Source organism: Somniosus microcephalus, chromosome 27, assembly GCF_052327205.1.
Source record: "Somniosus microcephalus isolate GS21.2 chromosome 27, FLI_Smic_1.0, whole genome shotgun sequence".
Classification (NCBI taxonomy): domain Eukaryota; kingdom Metazoa; phylum Chordata; class Chondrichthyes; order Squaliformes; family Somniosidae; genus Somniosus; species Somniosus microcephalus.
The window spans coordinates 18,182,665-18,207,596 of NC_141013.1; the positions used below are offsets into that span (position 1 = coordinate 18,182,665).

General features: G+C 41.3%; 1 protein-coding gene across 16 annotated transcripts in view; it reads right to left on the reverse strand.

Moving 5' to 3' along the window:
* Positions 1 to 3,094: 3,094 nt before the first annotated feature.
* The window catches only part of sema6d (semaphorin 6D), a 257,838-nt gene continuing 236,000 nt past the window's right edge, over positions 3,095 to 24,932 (reverse strand). For 13 of the 16 annotated variants that reach the window (XM_085968606.1, XM_085968613.1, XM_085968616.1 and 10 more), the window contains 11 exons: positions 24,758 to 24,846; positions 23,836 to 24,053; positions 23,029 to 23,160; positions 22,709 to 22,864; positions 22,440 to 22,613; positions 21,235 to 21,375; positions 18,953 to 19,030; positions 18,720 to 18,778; positions 18,292 to 18,342; positions 14,235 to 14,378; positions 3,095 to 6,308 (listed from right to left, as the gene is read on the reverse strand). In XM_085968606.1, coding sequence (XP_085824732.1) covers positions 4,996 to 6,308; positions 14,235 to 14,378; positions 18,292 to 18,342; positions 18,720 to 18,778; positions 18,953 to 19,030; positions 21,235 to 21,375; positions 22,440 to 22,613; positions 22,709 to 22,864; positions 23,029 to 23,160; positions 23,836 to 24,053; positions 24,758 to 24,846 — 2,555 coding nt within the window. In that variant the 3' untranslated portion in view covers positions 3,095 to 4,995. The remainder of the gene's footprint in view (positions 6,309 to 14,234; positions 14,379 to 18,291; positions 18,343 to 18,719; positions 18,779 to 18,952; positions 19,031 to 21,234; positions 21,376 to 22,439; positions 22,614 to 22,708; positions 22,865 to 23,028; positions 23,161 to 23,835; positions 24,054 to 24,757; positions 24,847 to 24,932) is intronic. The other 3 variants (XM_085968612.1, XM_085968621.1, XM_085968622.1) reach the window with 3 other exon arrangements.

The window sequence follows — 24,932 nt, forward strand, 5'->3', positions numbered from 1 at the left end:
TCCTATCTTCTATGTTTCTATGTGAAGCTCAATGCTTCTGTGCATAAGTGTCCTCTGTGCCTGTGCAGTGTCGTGATATTTACATTTTTAAATTAAAACATTTTTCTTAAAAAAAAAAATCAGATTTCTTTGGCCAGTCGTCATGCAACCGTCAAGGGAATAAGTGTGCAGGGATTTGAATTGGGTAGTTTCTAGAGGCAGCTGGTACAGGGAATTGGGAGTCACGAGTGCTCCTGGCACCTGCGTTCATAGGGAGGCCTCAAAATACGTCTGTCTTCATTTTTAAGCACAGCGGACAAATGGCTAATGCAAAGTCTTTTACACATCTGCAATAATTCTAAGTAATAATAAAAGTAACTTACTATACAATCCATGTGATTTTACAATGATTGTAATGATAAAACTGCAATAACCATGGGCAGCCATGTTTCCCTCAGTAAAACTGTGATCCTGGCTTGAGGCCAAAATAAGAGCCTGCTTTATCTTCCAATGTTTCACCTTTGGACTTGTGCACGTGTTTCGTTGCCTGGTAAATATTCTATTCATACACGAATGTTCTTGCCTTGAAGCTTTGCCTGCCAATATCCACGTATACATTCTACTGTTTAGGCGCATGCTACTTGCAATGGCTGTGACTTGCAGTTAGGTCTCTCCAACTGCTGGTGCTAATTCCTCTGTACATTGAAGGTTCTTATCTGTAGCACAGCCAACCAGTAATAAATATGCCGGTGAGCGCAGTTTGATAAGTGGGTGGTGCAGTTGTTGCTGGTGGCAGTGATTTCTGACCAGTGGCTAAGGTGCAGGCGTATCTATTGAAGAAAATTTAAGTTAGAATGTGCATTGCTCAATAGTAAGTCAATTTATAGCAATTGCAACATTTTTCTGTATAAATATTTATTCCGTGACCTATTAGTTTTTCTTGTGATTGAGACCGAGGGTCTTTTCCTGATGCTTTCTGCTGAAACCTGTGTGTCTATGGGATGTTAACAAGTCTGTACTTCTTTCACTGCACTTGGAAAAGCAACAAATTTGATCGCATAGGTTTATTGTTAAACGTAGAAAACATTATTGTTAAAATATGCCGGTCCATCGGCACATCATTCAGCAGGAATAAGTTGTAGGATTTCTGCGATTGTGAGCATTTTTATGCTAAACCTACATACTCCACCTGGGGCCGAACTAGTATTTTATTGTGTCCAATTCTGGATACCACACTTGAGAGGGCTTTGGAGAGGGTACAGGAGAGAGTTACTAGAATGGTTCCAAGGATGAGGGATTACAGTTATGTGGATAGACTGGAGAAGCTGGGGTTGTTCTCCTTGGAGCAGAGAAGGCTAAGAGGAGACTTAATGGAGGTGTTAAAAATCATGAAAAATTTAATAAAGAGAAACTGTTTCCAATGGCTGAAGTGTCAATAATGAGACGGCACAGATCTGAGGTGAATGGCAAAAGAACCAAAGGTGACATGAGGAAAAACTTTTTTACGCAACAAATGGCTAGGATTTGGAATGCACTGGCTGATAGGGTGGTGGATACAGATTCAATAGTAGCTGCCAAATGGGAATTGGATAAATACTTGGAGGAGAAAAAATTGCAGGGATATGGGGAAAGAGTTGGGGGAGTGGGACTAACTGGATTGCTCTTCGAAGCAGCTGGTGCAGACTCGATGGGCCGAATGGCCTCCTGTGCTGTTCTATGATCTGAAGTGTGTCACTAGTTCCACTTTAGATTTGTTCGTTGAATGTCTAATTTTGCATGCCTATCGATTTAGTATCATTGAACTATATTTGGTATCCTGCTTGTTCCTTTTGTGGTGGGTATAGCATTTAAAAGCTATATGATTATCTCCCACACAGCCCCTCTAGACTAGGGATTTGGTAGTTCTTTGACGTCAGATATTATTCCTCCTTGTATAAACATGTGGGTTTCCGCCCATGTTACAACCAAATATCGGTGGAAAATCTACTTACTGGGGTCAAGTTTTTGGGTTGTTGTGATAATTAACTGTGATTTACCGCTGCTATTTGTCATCTTCTTCCTCAAGTTTCTCCCCACTCCTATCCTGAAAGGAGTGGGTGACCCTGGTACAGTTTGTTCTTGACATGTAAACACAATTGAGTGCTGGTAGGCTATACGATCGAGGGCATCATAGCAGTGCCCGCTGCTCTTTTTTTATTTGTTCCTGGGATGTGGGCGTCGATGGCAAAACCAGCATTTATTGCCCATGAGAAGGTGGTGATGACCCACCTTCTTGAATCGCTGCAGTCCGTGTGGTGAGGGTACTCTCACAGTGCTGTTGGGGAGTTCCAGGATTTTGACCCAGCGACAATGAAGGAACGCCGATATAGTTCTAAGTCCGGCTGGTGTGTGACTAGGTGGTAGAGATCGCGGGTTTGGGAGATGCTGTCAAAGAACTTCCCTCATTTGGTATTCACACACATGCCCTGTTCAGCAAGGGTGACGGGATGGTGGTGACGAATGGGAACCAACCAGGCTGACCTTTTCTCCCCCCTCACCCTTCCCGAACCTGGGGACACTTGACGCCCATTTGAGTAATGACAACAGCTAACTCAGCACAGACCAGTGCTTGAATACTGCTGATCTGTATTGAGTACTGTATCAAATCATGTGGTTAATTTAGGTACAAGAGATGTTGGGGAGCATATTGGAGCTATTAAATCATTGGATATCTTAATTTTTTTTACTGTGCCCTGTCACCCAGTCTGGAAGATGATGCCCAAAATATTCCATGGATGAATAGTCCTCATTTCCTGAAACAAAATTAAGGATACGTTATTGTGGAATCTTACTTGTTACTCTGTATTTTAAATTGTTTCCCTTAAAACCTTCTGTTGAGTGTACATCTAATAAATTAGTTAATGGTTAAAAAATAATTGGGTGGATTGTAAAAATTGTGAACTTGCAGGTGTCAAATGAGTGAAATTCTGATGTAGTGCAGTTAGTGTTGTGACAAATAGAAATCAATAATTCAATGATTTTGAGATTTTTAAAAATCTGCACTGATGCAAGTCTGGAAATATAAACTGTGGAATATTTACAAAAGGAATAACGTTAATGCGCAGAGAAAGAAATATTCCATTTGATTTCTTTTATTTTGACTTTACATGCGGTGTTAAAAACAAAATGGATGTAGTTATGTACACTTCCACAGTACAAGTTTACAAGGGTTTTTCTATACATGTTACTTCATAGGACATTATACAACAACAACATTTTTTTTTCCTTTCAGGGTTAGCTTGCCAATGTACCATAAAGAGATACGACCCGGGTTTACCTCAACACAAATGGAGAAAGTAGTTGGTGAATTTAATGTAAAGGCAATACAGGAAGTTAAAAGTGGCAACGTAAAAGTGGGCAAGAGCCCAAATTGCAATATACAGTGCAGCATTGTTTAACTGACTTGGGGGCTCTTTTTAACCTTTCAGCCAGAATGGGTGCAAAAATTACGATTTTATCTTTGACAGTACTGAAATGATTTCAACAGTTTGTTCATTGGCCATAAAGGAATCTACAGCATCACGTAGATTGGATTACTGTGAGTGAATTATTCCACTTGATCTGTGACGCTTTTACCTTTGACTTTATGCAGTTAGTATTTCAGCCGTGCAGGATGTCTCTTCTGCTCAATGTCAGTGAAGCATGGGTTACCTGTGCATGTTGGTACTTTTACATATCTTAAATGTGACACACCAGCTAACTTAAAAGTAAATTTTGCTCAACTAATGCTATTTTTGTTCTTGTCAAAAACTGCAATGGAATGTTTACCAAAGTTGGGGTGCAACCATATTTTGATCATTTTTCTCTCCCCCCCCCCCCCCCTTCCTATTAAATGGCCACAGGCCACCTTTACATTTTAGGCCGTGATTTTTGATGTATTTAATTTTATAGGAAACCATTTAAAAAATAAAATGCACACTGGAAAGCAGCTTTTCTGTTCAAGAACACTTGACAAGATTTCAATATCAATGATAATGCTTATTGAATAAGGCACAAAATGCACAGAATCCAGGTGAACACAGATACGCTATTTACAGAACATTGTCATTACCTGCATGACTCTTCAGGATGCCCTATTAATCACATTTAACGCTCCTTAACAAAGTGATTGCACTATCCTTTATCTTGTACACTGTGGCAGGGCAGCTCCTTGTCTACAGATTGTAAGATAAACTGACTGTATGGATTGACAGTAATTGGTGTAAGCGTAGAATGTAATGGACGTTACATTTGGTTAAGCTATATGGACACCATCTAAAAGAAAATGGCCGTAGACAGGTAGCTGCGCTCAACACAGTGATATGGTCCAGGTAAATCTGCAGTAGGACAGGAAGGTTCAGGTTAACTTCATAGTTCAGTCGTGCTCAGTATATCAGGCAACACAGCGTAACAGCTGTAACGAGAACCATTAAGTGCATCCAAGTCTGTGTAGTTTACACAGCATTTATCTGTGACGTTCAGAGGGAATGCCACAAAGTATTTGTCTTTGCTACAATTGGGCTACAGTGGCATTTTGTCCAAACCAAAGCACATTTGTTGAAATCAGAAGTTTTATGAAAAGTCATTAAACATCTGTGCAAGCAACAAGACAAATGCGTGTACTGTCATTAAAAGTGTTCACATTTAATGGGAAGACGATGCTCAACAGCAGTGAAAATGGAACCATTGTTCAAGTAATTCCTTGTACGTTGATGCTTTAACAAAATCACAGGATAAATTCCATGTTGCACTTCTCCAGGCTCCAAATCTTAACAGTAATACATTTTGTATTACATAGCATCTTCGTCATGCAGCAGGAGAACGTTCCTGCCCTCAGTCTTACTGAAAGATGCTATTTGAGGATATGTAGCTACTTTGGCCACTTGTTTGTGTATCTATCAGAGCATTATCACTGGTAGCTTCAAGCAAGATTGATCTTAAAGTCCTCCCACATCACATTAGCTGAGAAATGGACACTGCTTTTAGCTGATCGTCCTGTTAGTAACTGTACTTATGTAGTGGTTTGACGGGAGTTGTGGGTTGACCAAATGATGGCTTTGGTGGCACGTCTGGTTTAATGGATGGTGTTCTCTTTATTCCTGATCGAGGCAGTGTGCTGTTGCTTGTGTAACTGCTCTGGCGGGACAAAGAGCCAGGTTGTGGTTGAATAACAAGAGGAGTACCATGTACAGAATCCATCCTCATGGGTGGTGCTGGAGGAAAGTATCCTCCCCTATTAAAACTGGGATGTCGTGACAACACAGCTCCATTTAATGAACTGATGACATTTTTGGGGAGAACAGATATTGAATGCCTCTGTGAAGAATTTCTTGGATAGCCCCGCTCTCTCTCTAAACTCGACAGTTGTATATTTGAAGTTGTTGGGACATCCACCCTCTTAGTTGGGCTGTGTCTTGGAAGAGTAGAAGAAGGAGAATATAGCGATGCCTCTCTGTTTGGAACCTTGGGTGGCATTTCAACTATTTTGGTCATTGGCTCTAGCATTAAATTTTGACGAGTCATAGGGATGTCCCCCAAAATAGCTTTAGGGTTGCTACCACTTTCATTGAGATGTTTCAGAAGGTCATTTAGTGTGTTTCTTGCTTCAATAGCTCTTCGCTGTTCCTTTTTACTTGAATGACCAGTAATCGTCATTTCTATGTTCTGTACTTTCCTTTCAGCTTTGTGTGCATTTGAATTTGAGAAAGACATGTTGTAGGCATGGGTAGCATTGGGAAGTACGACAGCACTGGGTATTTGACCACCATGGTTTATAGGTGAATGGGGAGGAGGACTAGATGGAATAATCTGAGGGCTTTTTAAAGGTGATTCCTTCCTTGCGGCATTAATATTGTTCTGGGCTTTCTCCCACTGGTTCTTGATGGGTTGAATGCTTTTCTGTTGAAGCACTGGCGTAGACTCGGGAGTTGGCAGCGCTGCCAGTTCTGGAGGTTGTCCATGGTTGTCCACGATCATGGGTTTTGCATCACCACTGGGTGGTAGTTCTTTGCCACTGGATAGCAGGTTTGTGTAAAGTTTAGGCGCATCAATATTTTGCGGATACTCCTTGACTGGACTGTCAAATAGTCCATTAAATTTAGTAAAACTTCCACTCGAGTCGGTGCAGGACTGTGCAGATTCTGCGTCCTTGTTCATTTTTCTGGCTTTGCGTAAGTAAGTATCACGGTGACAGTACACAGCTATACCAGAAATGAAGGCTCCCAAAACAAAAGCAGCAAGAACGCAGGTGATCAGGACATTCATGTGAACCATTTGGTTTGCATCTCCAGATTGTACCTCCCATCGTACACCTATAACAAAAATAAGTTTGTAGAAACATTAACGAGTGTTTCTATGTTGCTGAGTCCTTCTTTGGAAAAGAGTGTATTAGAAATTGAAAAGGACTATTGTAAAAATTGACGACCTTTCAGCACGATGAGACAGAAACCTATTGCTATTAGAATGATACCCGAACTTCAAGGGTTAAGTTACGAGGAGAGATTACAAAAATTAGGTGCCCACATGGCAGCTGTCTCTCATTCTGCCAGCGCATTTCATCTCGAGCCCGTCTTTTGTCTCTTTACCTGTCCTATTACCATCTCGTCTCGTCTTGAATATCTCTTAATGTCTCTTCACTTCCCTTTTGTTCTTTCATCCCCTCCCCCATTTCCCAGCCCCCAAACTGGCCTTTTAATCTGTTTCATTTCCTGCGTTTTTTCTCAGTCCTGATGAAGGGTTTCGACCTGAAACGTTGACTCTATTTCTCTCTCCACGGATGTTGCCTGGCCTGCTGAGTTTTTCTAGCATTTTCTGTTATTACAAAAATTAGGGTTGTATTCCCTAGAATTTAGAAGGTTAAGGGGTGATCTGATCAAAGTTTTCAAGATATTAAGGGGAACAGATAGGGTCGATAGAGAGGAACCATTTCCACTGGCTGGGGAGTCTAGGAAAAAATTAGAGCCAGACCTTTTAGGAGTGAAATTAGAAAACACTTCTACACACAAAGGGTGGTAGAAGTTTGGAACTCTCTTCCGCAAACAGCAATTGGTGCTAGATCAATTGTTAATTTTAAATCTGAGATTGATAGCTTTCTGTTAGCCATAGGTATTAAGGGATATGGGCCAAAGACAGGTATATGGAGTTAGGTCGCAGATCAGTCATGATCTCATTGAATGGCGAAGCAGGCTCGAGGGGCTGAATGGCCTACTCCTGTTCCTATGTTTCTATTATGTCCTGTGTTTAAGATTTTCATGATCATTCAGGTAATGACTTTTTAGGCACAGCAGAATTCTTGTGCATAGAATTCTATAAAAGATTTACTAAACCTGAATGTAGCCGCAATATGCACACACGAGAGAGTGATTTCCTTCTGGGAGGGCTTCATTTACAATAATCATTTTTGCCCAGAGGTATAAATGAGTGAAATTCAAAATTCATTACTGATTTTTCTCTGCAGTTGTGTGCAAACAAATCATCTTTTTCCAAATCAATAGCAAGTGCTCGGCAATGGAAACGAGTATTATTTTAATGTTTGGAACTGCATTTTCCAAATGAAATTAACTTAACATTAAACAAAAAACTATTGGAAGAGTTTTAATATTCTGTCATGCTCGCCAAAGACCAAACCTAGAAATTGCTGCTGGCAATATTGATTTACAAACACTTATTTGAAGAGAATTTTCCTACATTTCCTTCCTGAGAATGCGTGGTCTTGGGCAGATAAGAGGAAAACCGGGCAGGGAGGCTTCTCACCAAATTGTCACCCTACAATTGACTGCCAAGATTTTCCTCCTCCCTCTTCCCCCCCCGCCCCCTCACTCTCTGGTTCCGATGACAGCTGCCCACCCAGCCCCGTGTAAATTAGAGTGAGGTGGGGCAACTTAATATTCTGTCAAATTTAGTTCTGTTCCTGCTACTGGAAGGAGGGGATTGTAGTGGTGGAAGCCAAGTGGCATTAATGGCGAGGTCAGCAGGATAGTTCTTTTCATCACTTCAGCAGCTTCATCCCTCCCTATAAAGGTTCTTTGCAGCAGGGTTAGAAATTGCTCTGGTTCCTCTGTACTAGTTGGCACCCAGTCCCTTTAAGCTGCTGCAGTGTGAGCAATGCTGCATTTATACGGCATGACTCCCAATGCAGAATGGGGATACTGCTGGGAGTCTGCCCGGCCTACTTGACCCCGCCACAGGGACTGATGGCTGAGGTTCCGCCCCAACCCTCTTCTGGTGGCGATCCCAACAGTGAGGAAACTGTTCTGTAGAAGGGTTTCGACCCAAAACGTTGACTCTATTTCTCTCTCCACGGATGTTGCCTGGCCTGCTGAGTTTTTCCAGCATTTACTGTTGTTATTAGTGAGGAAAATTCCTCCCCCTCGCAACATGTCTATTTTAACATAGGCATTAATTCATTTAAAATAAATAGTTTAACACCTGTGTTTAGACAGACAGAGGATTATCCAGTGACTTGTTAAGCATTCGTCCACTGATATCACCAACAGTAGTTTCTGGGCGCTCATTTAAAATCACTGCTATTCGTTTTGGCAGTTTCTTAATGAACATGATCTGGTCATCTGTTGTACATTTCCTGCATGTTATAGTAAACAATCAACAATATTCTGATCATCTCGTGGCTTGATGTATAGTCCAAACATGCTTTAGCTCAGTTGTAAAAATAATCTTCCAAAATATTATTTTGTACCACAAGGTTAATGCCATGGGTCTCTTAACTGTATAGAGCGGGCGCACCACTATTGCTTAGTGTTGTATTGTGTAGACATTAAAAATAGTTGAAGATTTTAATGATTGGCATTTCCCGTGGCGTTTTGGGCACAGAGGAGTAATTGGAACTAGATGTGGAGTAGCTGGTTTTGTTTGGCCATCCTTCCGTAACATTTTGGAACAAGTAAGCTGTTCTAGCTCAACGGTATATTGCAAGAGCCTGTAACTTTACACTTCGAAGCTGCTGCACTTGTAACCATGCAACCAAGTAACAATATTGTTTCTTCACTATGGTACACAGCAATCAAGTTAGGATTGATCCACTGATAAAATTTAAGTCTTATTTTTGTAGGTCAGTTATGATTACAAACCTTCTGTTACATCCCAATTTGGACTGATGTGAGCTTTCATCACTTGATTTATGAAAAGTGTTATAGACAATAAAGACTTCCTTTGTAAACCCTCTGGCTACGTCAAAGTCTCAATACATTATTTAAAGAAAAATAGACTTGCTATTTCTCCAAAGATCCAAAGTTATCAATGCCTACCGATTTGTTTATAATCTTTTTTCCTCTAACAAAAACACGTCATGTTGTGCCCTCCATCCTGATTCCAGTGCTCCCACAATTTTCTATGTTTCTATTGATGTTCATTATAGTGCCAGATTTCTTCAGTTCCTGATTTCATTGTTCTGAAAGGGTGGATAAAGGGGAGCCAGTGGATGTGGTGTATTTGGATTTCCAGAAGGCATTCGATAAGGTGCCACATAAAAGGGTACTGCATAAGATAAGAGCTCACGGAGTTGGGGGTAATATATTAGCATGGATAGAGAATTGGCTAACTAACAGAAAACAGAGAGTCGGGATAAATGGGTCATTTTCCAGTTGGCAAACGGTATCTAGTGGGGTGCCACAGGGATCGGTGCTGGGGCCTCAACTATTTACAATCTACTGTACATTATTGACTTGGATGAAGGGACCGAGTGTAATGTAGCCAAGTTTGCGGATGATACAAAGATGGGTGGGAAAGCAAGTTGTGCAGAGGACTCAAAGAATCTGCAAAGGGATATAGACAGGCTAAGTGAGTGGGCAAACATTTGGCAGATGGAGTATAATGTGGGAAAATGCGAGGTTATCCACTTTGGCAGGAAAAATAAAAAAGCAAATTATTATTTAAATGGAGAGAGATTACAAAATGCTACAGGTCAGAGGGACCTGGGGGTCCTTGTGCATGAAACACAAAAAGTTAGCATGCAGGTACAGCAAGTAATCAAAAAGGCAAATGGAATGTTGGCCTTTATTGTAAGGGGATTGGAGTATAAAAGCAGGGAAGTCCTGCTACAACTGTACAGGGTATCGGTGAGACCACACCTTGAGTACTGCGTATAGTTTTAGTCTCCTTATTTAAGAAAGGATGTACTTGGAGGCAGTTCAGAGACGACTCACATGTTTGATTCCTGAGATGAGGGGGTTGAATTATGAAGAAAGGTTGAGCAGGTTGGGCCTATACTCATTGGAATTTAGGAGAATGAGAGGTGATCTTATTGAAACATATAAGATACTGAGGGGGCTCGACAAGTAGATGCAGAGAGGATGTTTCCCCTCTTGGGAAAATCTAGAACTTGGGGGGCATAGTTTCAGAATAAAGGGTCGCCCTTTTAGAACAGAGATGAGGAGGAATTTTTTCTCTCAGAGGGTCGTAAATCTGTGGAATTCTCTGCCCCAGAGAGCCGTGGGTCATTAAATACATTTAAGGTGGAGATAGGCAGACTTTTGCAAGATGAAGTAGTGAAGGGTTATGGGGAGCGGGCAGGGAAGTGGCTCTGAGCCCAAGATCAGCCATGATCTTATTGAATGGCGGAGCAGGCTCGAGGGGCCAAGTGGCCTATTCCTGCTCCTATTTCTTATGTTCTTAAAACCTGCTGTGTACTGGGTATTTGAGGCACTAATCCTTAGTCACTGCTTTAAGGCACTGAATTAAAAAGCCTCAGTTTATAGATTACACATGGGACACCATGTCTAAATTAAAAATCTATAACAGCTATATGATATCAAAAAGTGAAGGATTGCCATACCACAGACTTATAAACTGCTAAACATGTTATTGTACATGGAGTTTGAAGTCTTCGCACATATTTTATGGTTCAAAACTTCTCTTATTGTATCTTTCTTGTTTTCTATGGAGTCTCACCCAATTTGTCCTCGAGCACCACCACTCTCTCTCACCCTGCCTGTCAGCTGTAAGAACTTTCGCAAGCAAATGAAGACATGAGGTGGGGACGAGATTAAGGGGAAACGATGTTCCTTTTTTAATGGAGCAGAAAGCTGTTCATTCATTAGCTCCCACCCCACCACCAAAAAATTAAAAATATATTTAATCTGCCTCGTTGAGGGGCGCTTATTAGAGTGAGTCCATAAGCAACTTCCTAAGGGTCTTGATGTATCTAATCTCTCGTCAGAGAAGGTCCATCTGTCTCTGTCGAGCTGCCACGAGGACGAGTGATGTCCTCCTTGTTCTTGGCTACCCGAAAGTTCAGTAAATGGCAGTAGATCCAGCACAGAAAGAGATACATTAGGCAGTCTCTCTTCAAATTCTTTTTCGAGTCAAGTACTTCACCTCCCCCCCGGGGAACTGCATTCCCCTTAGAGGGATGTTTGTGCGACAGGTTTCCGACAAATGTGAACTTGCTGGATTTGCTAAGACTGCCGAATGCCCTGTAGGTGAGGGGGCTGGATGGAGTCATCCACCAGATGAAAGTACCAAAATGAAATTAAGATTCAGGAATAGACACAACTGTGAGGAAATAGTGACGTATTGTGGATGTTGAGGTAACATCGTTAACAGATTCCAAGCCTGGGGAGTAGCGATAATTCTTTTTTTTAAAGTCAGACAACACTTGTTAAATAAATTAGGCAGCAGTGAAATTTACAATTATATTTCAAACTGTCAGCAATGACTCATGAACATTTAACTGATCCTCTGAGTAAACAAGCAACAGCTTTTTCAGTTAACCAACAGGATGCTTTTTATGCCATATTGTATTATAATGCACCATTTGGCCCGTTACCAAGTAGTGCATTTTAAAAAGGGTCAACTGTAATTAATATTCATGGCTTGATTGCTCGGTTGATACAAACCGGAAGTAATAGAGCTTGTAGCGTTCCTAGAATACATTCCTGCTACTTGCGAATAAATCTCGGCATAGATGATAAGCAAACTCCCCTCACCCCCTGATATGCTGTCCTTAAAACAGCAGACATGGCAAGGAAGCAGAGAGAGAGCTAACTCCATGAAGTCTGGAAAAATAGCATGACGACTGAAGTAGCTGCCACAATAAGAATAGAGCTATCAAACTGCCAACTGCAACCAGGATTTTATTGAAGTAAATATTAAAAGTTACCTTTGTTAGATGAAGGAAAGTTAATAAAACTGGAGTGAGTTGTGCTGCTATTGTTACTGCAAATGTACTTCTGGGTATCAGATTTAGCCTGTGCACTCGGTATAACAGGATTGTAAACAGGTTAACACAATTTCTGTCAAACTGTGAAGATACACGTTATCTGTATTTGCCCCGTTTTTCAGTCCATCCCCTTTTAGGTTTTCCTCGTCTTCCCTCTTCCCCTTGTTTTAAAATGTCCCCCTGAACCAGCTGCCACTTTCTTCCATTTGAGTTCAGGGGAAACATCTGGTTGTGGGTTCAGTGCTGTACTTTTAATTCCAGCAGGCTACCCTGTGCCAACAGATATGTTTGCGTGCGAGATATAGAAATATTGCTTCAGTTGAAAGAGGAAAAAAAATATTAGCATTGGCAGTTTTTGAAAGTATCCTGTGTTGGTAGCATGCCAAATAAATAAAATATAACACGTTCTGTGGCATCCAAGTAAAATACACAAATATTGAAAATTTCAAGTTAAATCAAGTGTGGTGTAGTATAAAACATGTAACCAAGTAAACGGAGCAAGGAAATAGTCTCCTGCTCATTGTCAGTCTAAAGAGGACAGTGTAGGCTGAATGCAGCTTAGCTGACACATTAAAATTAAACTTACGACCAAGGTTTCCTTTAAGCCGATGAGCCGGCTTTTAAATAGAAAAAACCGTGCATGCGCGGAATTTTGAATGGCCCGCATACAAACACATTAGAGGGAACATTGCTTACAACCACAATTTTTTGCAATTACTACAGTTAGGAAAATCAATGGCACCCGAACAAAGCATTTCCCATTAATCTCTCGTATAAACGGTTTCTCACATTGTTTCAGTTTTTATCTCAAAGCAGTTACTCAAAGAGAGAGAGAGAGAACTTGTTAGGATGACTGTCAGGAGAAGATAAAATGTTAGTTCAGTGTGTAAATATGAAACAAGACACGTTTAGTTTTATGGTTGATACCCATTGGAGGCATTCTGTGATTCTACTAAGGGACAGGTTATCAGCTAAGATGAGTTCTCTATTCTACAACATGCAGTATTTCCATCACTCCATAGGTTAGTGAGATGTAGGAGCTATTTGGAGATTTTTTTTTGTAAATACAAAAATCAGGCAAGGCCTTTTGAACATTTTATCTATGATAAAATGTTCAGGGTTAGAACTGTAATGGCAGTGGTTGACAGAAGGAAATGTGAAGAGGAAAGAAACAGAATGGCATTGACTGTTACATAACAAAAGGTACAAATGAAGGAAGGAAGCAATGAACTGAAACAAAAGTGCGGCGGACCAACTTAAATAATGGATTGTTTTCATAACGATTGCCAACACATATATCAGAAATGTGCAAGTCTTAACTGAGGTAAAAGTGATTAACTGAAAAAAAATTCACTGCCAATATAACTGATAGGAAACCTGTTTTAGCTGCTTGCTTTTATGCCTGGACAAGACCCGAGCCTTTTCTTTTAAAAGGACCCCAAAACCGTCCTCCTGAGGCCCTTCACATGTGGTTTTATGATTTACATTCTCCTCCAGCCCAAATGTCAAGGCTTGATAGAGGGACCCAACATGCAAAAATCAACTTGCAGTAAAAATGCAATTTATTTTCTTCAAAGAACTTTGATTGTTAACTCCCAAAAAGTGCTGTCTGCAGTGTGCACACGACATACCACATTTTTTGACTAAAATTACTTCAAGTTTACCTCGACACATCTTACAAATAGTTTGACTGAATCTTGTGACAAAACTTGCAGAACAAAACCAGTCTGGCTGAGAGTGTTCTGAGCTTTGAAGTTCAGGACTATAATTGGCCTCCTCCTACCATTAGGTAGAAAGGCTTTGTTATTTGATATTTGAAATAGAAGTTGAACAACTAGCTTCCACTCTATACAATGCAGATCTCGAATTTAAAAATTGCAATATTTAAATATCAGCACCTGTTCTGTTCAGCTTAATTTTACTTTAAGGCTAGTTCTGTTTTAGTCAAGTGGGCCTTTGTCCATTTTGGTTGACCCAAATATTATTATTTTTTTAAATAGCAATTTTTTTTTTAAACCAGGTTTCCAGTCAGTGAAAGAAAGCTTCCCTTCAAAGGCCTTACCATTGGGGACAGCAGATAATGGTTCAAAATAATCAAAAGTGTCCATATCATCTTGCACTGCAACCTTTCGTGAACCAATCACATTTGGAGATACTATCGGGCCGCTTGCAGCCGTGGAAGCGGAGGCTGCCGATACATCCGTGTCTGTGGTGATAGATTTAAATTATTTTAACAATTAATGGGGGGAAAATTATGAGTAAATTTGCTCTTTATCGATGCCAAATTGCACCACAATTTACCGTTGTAAATGTCTTGAGCCATCTCAAATGTGTAAATAACAAAACAGGCTAAATGAGCTTTGTCTGAACTTCACCTTTTAAAACAATTTGAACATACCCAGCATCAGTATGCGACTTGCACGGAATGGTTAAACTATTTTAATACTGATCCCGAGATGTTTTGATTGTACCCTCCTGGTTGAGCAGCTCGTCACTGTACCACCTCCTTCAGTGGAGAGTGTAGGAGATCCTGGGTTTTGGGACTTCATGGCTGCTCGGTGATCAGCCCAGTGGATGAGTCTGTGTTGGGTGGGAAGCTGTGCAGGGGCATGCTGACCTTTGTGTCTGAATTCCCAAATACACTTCCTGCTGTGAAGTTCTGCGCCAGGAGAGTTATCATAGAATCATTCGGTCATTCGGTCCACCGTGCCGGCTCTCTGAAAGAGCTACAAAGTTAATTGTAGGGGTAATACGATTTACCCCACGGACAACCAAATCCACCAACAGCTAAAGGCTTTCCTAATGGATTTGGCATGAACTGTTTTCAAAATGACCCGGACACTATTCACTGAATGCTGCAGCTTGGAAGTAGTCCTGAAACAGCACAGTTTGGCGCAGGTTAAACGCTTACTTTGCAACCATTCGGTTTGCCACCACTGCTAATGTCTGGAAAAAGGACATTCGAATTTCATTGTGTGGATCCTGGTGCTTTTTTTTCTGCTTCACAATGTTTCCCTTACCCGGCCTGTCCTGTCCTGTTCTGAAGACAGCGACTCAGCATGGGCATGGTTCAAGATACGTGTGCAGACATAGTGAGGCACCATTTCTCAAACAATACATCCTTGTTGTTCCAACATTCGATGGAATCTGGAACAGTACCCATGGATTGGAGGGTAGCTAATGTAACCCCACTATTCAAAAAAGGTGGTAGCGAGAAAATGGGGAATTACAGACCGGTAAGCCTGACATCGGTAGTGGGGAAAATGCTAGAGTCCATTATAAAAGATGTAATAGCAGAGCACTTGGAAAACAGTGACAGGATCGGATAAAGTCAACATGGATTTACAGAAGGTAAATCGTGCTTGACTAATCTACTGGAATTTTTTGAGGATGGAACTGGTAGAATAGATAAGGGAGAACCAGTGGATGAGGTGTATTTGGACTTTCAGAAGGCTTTCGATAAGGTCCCGCATAAGAGATTAGCGTGTAAAGTTAAGGCACATGGGATTGGGGGCAAGGTATTGACTTGGATAGAGAACTGGTTGGCAGACAGAAAGCAAAGAGTTGGAATAAACAGGTCTTTTTCCGAGTGGCAGGCAGTGACTAGTGGGGTACCGCAGGGATCGGTCCTTGGACCCCAGCTATTCACAATATATATTAATGATCTAGACAAGGGAACTAGATGTAATATCTCCAAGTTTGCAGACGACACAAAGCTGGGTGGGCGTGTGTGCTGTGAGGAGGATGCCGAGAAACTCCAGGATGATTTGGACAGGTTGGGTGATTGGGCAGAAGCATGGCAGATGCAATATAACGTGGATAAATGTGAGGTTATCCACTTTGGTGGCAAAAACAGGAAGGCAGATTATTATCTGAATGGCAATAGATTGGGAGAAGGGGAAGTGCAATGAGACCTGGGTGTCCTTGTGCACCAGTCGCTGAAGATAAGCATGCAGGTGCAGCAGGCGGTTAAGAAGGCAAATGGTATGTTGGCCTTCGTAGTGAGAGGGTTTGAGTACAGGAACAAGGATGTCTTGCTGCAGTTGTACAGGGCCTTGGTGAGACCACATCTTGAGTATTGTGTGCAGTTTTGGTCGCCTTATCTGAGGAAGGATGTTCTTGCCATGGAAGGAGTTCAGCGAAGATTCACCAGTGATACCTGGGATGGCAGGAATGATGTATGAGGAGAGATTGGGTCGATTGGGCTTATACTTGCTGGAGTTTAGAAGAATGAGAGGGGATCTCATTGAAACTTATAAAATTCTGACAGGACTGGACGGACTAGATGCAGGAAGGATGTTCCCGATGGCCGGGGAGTCCAGAACCAGGGGTCACAGTCTAAGGATAAGGGGTAAGCCATTTAGGACAGAAATGAGGAGGAATTTCTTCACCCAGAGAGTGGTGAACCTGTGGAATTCTCTACCACAGAAGGCAGTAGAGGCCAATTCATTAAATATATTCAAGAAGGAGTTGGATATATTTCTTAAGGCTAAAGGGATCAAGGGGTATGGGGAGAAAGCAGGGACAGGGTACTGAATTTGGATGATCAGCCATGATCGCATTGAATGGCGGAGCAAGCTCGAGGGGCCGAATGGCCTACTCCTGCTCCTATCTTCTATGTTTCTATGTTGTTATGGACCGATGGAGTGAGAGCAATTGATTTGAGCCCAGAACATCTTTAATAGTCTGGCAGAAATCAGGCTTCACCTACAGTGGCTACTGTGCTGACTCCGGAAAACTTTCATCTGACACATGCAAGATGGATGCCTGGAAACGTGCTGGTGTCTGAAATCAACTTGAGACTAATTCTGATGTGACCTACACATGGACAGGCAAAGCACTGCGTTCAAGAAAAGCTGAGGTGTCGTTTTTTCTTTACGCTTATGACTAAAGTCCATCACTGCATGCCTACTGAGATTTCTATCTTCCAGTAACTTGGGTGTCTGGCTGAAAAATGATTCTTGAATAGAACACCTGGTCCGTGGGGAAGGGGGAAGACAGGACGGACTGATGACCTCTGCCATGCTGCTGCATTGTGGGGAAACATGCTCTGCTGTAAGGAATTAAATCAGTATTAGTGCATTATGGTACTTCTACTAGATAATGAGGTTGAGGATCCTGCACAATTTCACTTTGTGAATCAGCAGTGTTTTGCTGATTCACAAAGGATTAGCTTGCGGCTTGACATCACCATCTCAGGATTTGATTCAGGCATGTTGGCGTCAACAATAGTGTGCAGAAAATCAGTTTCCGAAATTGCCCCAAACATATTGCTTTTAAGGGATCCTCATTTTATGGATCCAGAAAACCTCAGTGAACGAAGGCCAGAGCCAGTTTTAGGGCTTCAGCAAGTGTCTCATTTAATAAGGCACTACTCTTTCAAAACAGACGGAGCTGAATGGTAGGAGGCTTTGGAACTCAACCCCACAACTATCTGGGTTGGCTATAGGTGCTTATCAGTTTGGAGACCCTTGAACTTCCTTACATGGCAGGCCATTCGTAGAAAAACACACAAATGAATTATGGAGACTACACAGACCTCATGGTTTGCTCAGAATGATCTCATTTTCTGGGACATCTAACAGCCATTTAAACAGGTGCACATTCAAAGAACAATCTCCACCACATAATACGGATAAAGTATTTCAACATTTTCACAGGATTACATTCTGTCAAATTGAGAATATAGGTAAAGGTCTACTAAATAATGCTTTATGGTGTTAACATTTCATTACTGAAGCATAGATCTTGATTTCGGAGAGAAAACAGATAAGCAAATTAGTAGTTAACCAGTGATGTGCCTGTACATGCTTGGGAAGCAAAGAAACCCGGGCTGCTACAGCAAGTAGCAAAGGCTGTACAGTTATGGGTTAAAAGGTAACCTTGGGTAAGAAATCTGGTTAGTCAGTGGGGGCTGGGAAACGTGCTGGGAAACGCTAACGATGACGAAAGAAAGAATGATTAGTTAACTAGATCGTTCTAGTGGCTGGCAGATGTGGAGCAATTCACACATGGCCATCTGCCAAGCGAGCAGAAAGGGGAAAGGGGAAAGTTTGCTGAGGAAGTGGGGTGGGGAGAAAAAAAAAGGTAAATGTAAAAAGAGCAACAACCAAACTAACCAGACGTTGGATCACCAAATGTTTTGTAATCTGGTGTAGTGGCCAAGATTTCTAAAAGAATTAAAAGAGAGATCAGTAAAAAAAAAAGTAATGAACTTAGCAAATGAAATAGTTTAATTGAAACCAGCTGAGTATGCTACAAAAATAAAACTTCAGAACATTAGCTTGATGTGCTTCCACTTAGAAATCACTAAAAATAATAAAGGATTTTCAGCTCTGCAAACTATATTAGGACGATGAAAAGCTTGGCTTTTTTGAAACTGTACATGTTATCTGGTTGATATGTTAGCCATGCGTGAAATTATATTACGGCAACTCGGTAAATCAAGGTCCGAGTACCTTCACAGAACCTCAAATTATTGGTTTGCGGCTTCACATCCTAAATTCCCTCCATATTAAAACAAATTGATTCAAGAAATCTTACTTACCATGACACTCGCCAAGATGTGCTGTGTCGCCAGATTCTACATCTTGTTCAAACACGGTGCTGGTGATAAAAGAGCAAAACCACTCCTGAGAGGCTTGAAATACCACTGTGTTTAGTCTATAAAACGTAATTTCTTCAACAGTAAAAAGAAAAATAAACTCTCGCTGCAGCCTTGTCTAATGGAATTGAGTTTTTATCAGAAATTCAGGTGTTGGCGTGAAAACAGATACTTACTTTATACCAGGTCTCACAATTCCGCACGATTTATTATCCAACCAGGCACAGTATGGGTCCCGTGAACCAATGCAGGCTCTATGGGTGAAACAAAGAAATAAGTGGCATCTTTTAAGGGTATAGTTAAGTTTTTAGGTAAGTACTTTGGGCGGTTACTTTAAGGGTGATTCTGTGATCTGGTGCTCACAGGGGAAAATCATGGGCGTGGGAGCGCCGGATCAGGGAATTACCCCTAATGGAAAACCCAAGAATGTTTAGGAACAAGGAATGTCCATACCTTTTTGAAAGATACACCCCACTCTACCCATCCTCTCATCATTTCCCTCAATCCCGTCTCTCACTACAAATGCATTTACCTTTTCTAGGTTACAAATCTGTTACCCTTTGGGTGATAAAGCTCTGCTTGACTTTCCTGTTTTTTTCCTTCCTATCTAATTTTTAAACCTGTGTGTTCTGGCATTTGAACCCTCCACTATATAGTGAGCCATTTGCCTGGATGAACTGCCAATTATGCTTGTATATAGGTTAAAAGAAAATCTCCAAGCATTCTATGAGCATATAACACAACAGGAACAGTGAAATATCCAGTTCATTCCAGGAACGGTTTAGTCTCAACGAGGCACTATTCAAACAAATTGAGTATTTAATTTTTTTATAGCATTTGTGATTATTTTTCTTCTGAACTCCTTAACCAACCTATGTTTATGTGGTTTATTATAATCATGAAGGGCACATTAATGCAATCCATCGCTATAATAATCCATTCTGTCTAGTGACCTATCCTTAATGCACCCCCGCCGGCTGCCAGTTGTCCTGAAAATCTCGAGCTGGAGATAAAATATTAAATTGACAGATTTAAATCAGCTGAACGTACTAAACTCCAGTGAGAGTTCTGCAGTCAATATTGACATTTTAGTTCCATTACGTGATCACATTTTTGCATTTACAGGAAACTTTGGTTTATCCGGAGGTTGTATGTCCGGAAACCTCGATCTACCGGCAGAAATCAGGAGCCGTTTTGTTAGGTTTTTTTTCTTCTCGTGGCTTTTTTTTTCCCCAACAGTCAGGCTCTGCAAAGTCTCTCTGAAGCTGTTGCTAAGCTACAGAGACGCTTCTAAGGTACGGCCGACTGTTTAGAAGCTGTTGCTAAGCAACAGTGTTTGTTGGAGCTGCAAATCTCCGTATGCTTCAACATTAACGCTGGTATGTCCGGCAGTTTTGATAGATCGGCAACAGCTCGGTCCCGTCGGTGCCGGATATAACAAAGTTTCCTGTATATGACTTTCAAGCTTATGGGTTACTGCACTTAGAACATTTTTTTTTAATTTTTTTTATCAGATTCATACAACAGCATGTAGCATGGCTACTGAAAATGCCACAACTTTGTGACAGTCACAGAGAGAGGAGCAACAGTTCTTCATCCTAACATTCTCTCATGTAATGGTGCACTGTTCATTCTGTGTAGCTTGAGGTTACACAGCCGTGGCTCCTCTGTTTGCTCCCATGTGTTGTTCCCGTTTATTTGGAAAAGGTGCTCCCTGCATGCCCCACAGTCGCCAGCAGCGTTTAAAATTCATGGGTCACTGCTGTTACTTTCTCGGGAGATCTGCCATTTCCCGGTCTCCTCCTACCCAAATGTTCCTGTCACATTTCCTGAAGCCTCTGACTGAAGTATAGTTTCCCAGACAGCAGCAGCCCTGCAAGTGTCTCGATCCAAGTGGCCACTCTTAACATTTAAATCTCGACAGTGTCCGCTGGCTATTCAACTGGGTGGCAAGACAATCCTGTTAAATTGGCTAAATTTGGCAATGTATAAGAATTTTGGGAGAGAAAAAGGCCATTAAACTTTGATTGATCTCCATCTACCTCGTCATCATACTATCCAATTCCCTCTCTCTCCAGAAACTAGTTACCGTTTGAGCCAATTTGCTTCACTGCCCTTCAATGTTAACTTGTCCCCTAAGTCTATTCCCTTTAGTTTTTATTTAAAGTTCCACCTGCCTTCTGTTCTTGCTCCTGAATTCCTAATTTTTCAATTCTGTGTCCCCTGTTATTTGAACCCTTCAGCACAGTGAACAATTTGCTTGGATCAACTTTGCCAATCCCCTTCACAATACCTTTCCACGTAGATATGCCGCCCAGTTTAACTGTGTGCAATACATTAAAATGCACGCTGAATAACTGGCAGTATTGCATTATTATCAGATTCTGTAGAATTACCATTCTGACCTTTCCCTCGATCAGTACTAAAGGAAATGATTATAAAGTTAAGAAACACTAACTTTTTGCACGTGCCATAATGTTCACAGTGACTGAGCGGAACACGAATGACACAGCTGGAGAAGGCCACGAACAAGGCAAAATGGTCTTTGTCAATCTGTAATCCCAGGACCTTTCTGTCATCTTCATTAGCAGCATTGCACCTGGTTGTTTGGTTTCAATCAGAAAGACTCAGTCAGGTACACTTTCAAGAACAATGATTCGATTGCTTTAAGTATGGACTGAATATTTTAAATTATCAGCACAAAAGGACTTCATTTCACATCAGATACTCTACCCGATTTCTTTTAAAATCCCCTCCATTCCCAATGATTTAAAAATCTTGCAAAATTACATCTTGTTTGTTTTCTTACAAGCAATTACTGGTCTGTTCCTGCACTGTTGGCAGCTAAAGACTATACAAATCAGAAAATGGATTAATGGAGGATGGTGTGAAGGAAAGTACTGTTCGTACAAAGTACTCTGCCCATTTAAATGAGATGAGAAAAATGACTAAAAATCTACTGCCCTGTAGGAGGTATCCACATTTAAAATATTTGTTTGCAGCAACATTTCAGGTCTTCTCAACCAGGTAGCTGATGGCATAGGTTATGGATGCATGAGGGAGTGATGCAATGAGGAGGTCCAGTAATTGGAGTTTGCTGTGGCCTAGAATGCCAATGTAGAGGTGCCCGAGCTTGGTAATTGATACACAACTGATACTGACTGATCACGGCTCAAGTACCACTGTGTACTGGTATTGCCAGCAATTCACAGTTTCCTTTATGCATCTGCTTCTTGATGCCATCATTGGACAAGATATTTAAGAACATAAGAAATAGGAGCAGGACTAGGCTATTTGGCCCCTCGAGCCTGCTCCGCCATTCAATAAGATCATGGCTGATCTTCTACCTCATCACCACTTTCCTGCACTATCCCCATATCCCTTGATTCCCTTAATATTAAAAAATCTATCGATCTCTGTCTTGAATATACTCAATGACTGAGCTTCCATAGGTGGAGATTCTCTTGCACCATACTTCGTCCAAGAGAAGATCCTAAGTACACTGTGGGGAAGGGGAATCATCATCAAAAATCCTGTGGCGAGACAGTTCATTTTTTAATATTGGGAATCATTTCTTAATGTACTCTCCCCACCCCACACTCTGATTAATTCCTTTGTACAGCCTTAGTTTTCCAAAAATGAAATCATGAACCTTTTACGTACTTTAAGGGGTTAAAAACATCCATTTCCTCCAGTAGTATGCTGTCGTTGAGAGAACTGGGACTGGTTTTTGTTAACACTTTAAGCACCATGCCAGCTTCTGACCCGATAAAGGTAACGGTGTAGTTCTGACGTGGCCCTGCAGCATTGTCAATGGCAATCGCGGTCAGACGGTACCTGTAAAACAAGAGTAACACATCATTAAGAAGTTCCAGGTGAGCAACTCAGCAGGGAAATTAACATGGGCAGTTGGTTAGTTCAGGATGTCCTACCTGACCCTTGTCTTGGTGAACCAGGGCTCCTCTATGAGTGAGGGAACTGCAGAGTCCATCAGTGGATGGGATTTGATGAAGGATAGTGTTTCATCAGGGAAATCAATAGAGGTTTTGTAAGATTCTGCTGGACCATGTCCTGCACAGCAGCCAGGTCTTAAAAAAAAATACAACACTTTAGTCGAACAAAAGAGAGTACAGAACTTTATAAGAGTACGTGCTGTAATAGTTACATGGTGGGAAGTTTTTAAATTGTTGCTGAATAAACTTAATATGCCAAATCTCAGTCCTGTTAAACAATAGTAATAATAGTAATGTACCTTGGCTTTGGTACCCGATCTTCTGGCACAGCAGTCCAAACAGAGTCTGGGGTCTTTTGTTCCTTGAACCTTCTTTTGAATGATTTTTCAATGTCTTCCATATTGAAGGCGCACACTGCTGATCCAGGGATGCTATACAAGGTACAAAAAATATTGCCATAAAAATCATTTTTCCTACCCAAAGTTAATCTGATCAATTTGATTCAAAGTACGGGTGGGTTGAGGTCGGGTCCGACGCTAAAATTAAAAAAAATCTAAAACCCGACCCCAACCCACCCACTTCCGGATTTAACAGCACCGGGGCAAGGGGCGGGCAGCCAATCTGCTCCCTGCAGGCGGGTTGGCAATTTAAATATTTTACTGAGGCTGGTGGCCTTTTGGGGAGGAAGGCAAGTGCCTCTGCAGCACTGTCTGTGGGCCAGGAGGAACAGAGTGCTTCCCCCTGCCCCCACCACCATCAGACTCCCTGCCACTCACACAAACCACCGGGATCAGAGAACCCCTTCCCCCGGGGATCAGACACCACCCCCACCCCTGGGTTGGGGATCGGACCCACCTGTTCCTGCGGCCTGCTCCAGAGTCGTCCCCGCCCGATTGGAAGCCAAGCCTGTCAACCAGGCTGACTTCTGGGCGGGGAACCTGTCAAATAAAAAAGACGCACGCTGTGGAGTTAAAACTGCACAGCATGCGGGGAGACTCGGACTTCCAGGTTTCCTGTCCGAAACTCCCCTGCCTACATATCCCGCCCCGTTAATATCCAGGCCAAAAAAACAACAGTAATTCAATGCCAGATTACCCATTTCTCACCTGTTAAGCTGTGTTGTAAATACTCCAATAATAGTAGGGTACCCATTGATTTCTATAATGTCTGTGATAGACTGTAACACATCAAAGTAGAAGAACGAATCCCCAGGAACTGAGCAGTTTAAACGAGCCTTTAGAAATGATGTCCAGTGTTTTTCCAGGACCCTCTGAGACCCTCCCATGTCATTCTTACAAATCCTTGCCACACGTGAATAAACAGCCTAGGGAGAAACACAAATGATACACTAAGCAACACCCATTTTTGCAGTATGACAATATTAAAGAATTGATTTTAAATAATTACTGTTACTTTATTAAAAATAACTACAGGCACCACTGGTAAACAACGCTTTCCTCAAGAGATCAGAAATCTTTTATGGCCCTCCAAATAAGCAGAGCACTCCCAGGCCTGCACTACAATGTTGAAGAACATATGGTCAATGGGTTGTAACCACTTTAATTAACCATGAGTAAAATGTTTAATAATTTACAGTGGCAAATCTATGTGGGATTGCAAGTAACATGAACAGCATTAGTGCAACTAAAATATTTATTAGTCGGAGCCTTTAGAGAGAAGAATAATTTTTAGAAATCTTTCTGCAAAATTGATCATAGTGTCTGCAAATCTTAGATTTCCACTTACAGTACAGGAACAGGGATCTTCACATCAAATGCAATTAGAAGATGAATCCTCTAAACATTGATTCTAATTTCATCAGAAGGAAATACCTGACAATTTATAACCTCCCACTCCTTCGAAATGTGCAATCCAAATTAGTCATTATAATTATTCATAAACAAATCTGCCATATGTTTACTGAACATGCTGATATAAATTCAGCAATTTGCTTAGTTAAGCGGAATTCATTAATATTCTAATGCTTATTTGTGACTGGGTTGGGCCACGTCTAGACGGGTTACTTGCCTTTCCAAGATTGTTGTGTTCAACAGCTATTTCTCGGAAGAAGAAATACACATAGTTTCCATATTCAACGGCATGTAGGAAGTGTGGCTCTGTTTAAAAATATTAAATGTATATTTAGGCTTCTGACATTTTCAGCTGCACACACACTTATTTTGTCAGGCACTCGGAATTGTAA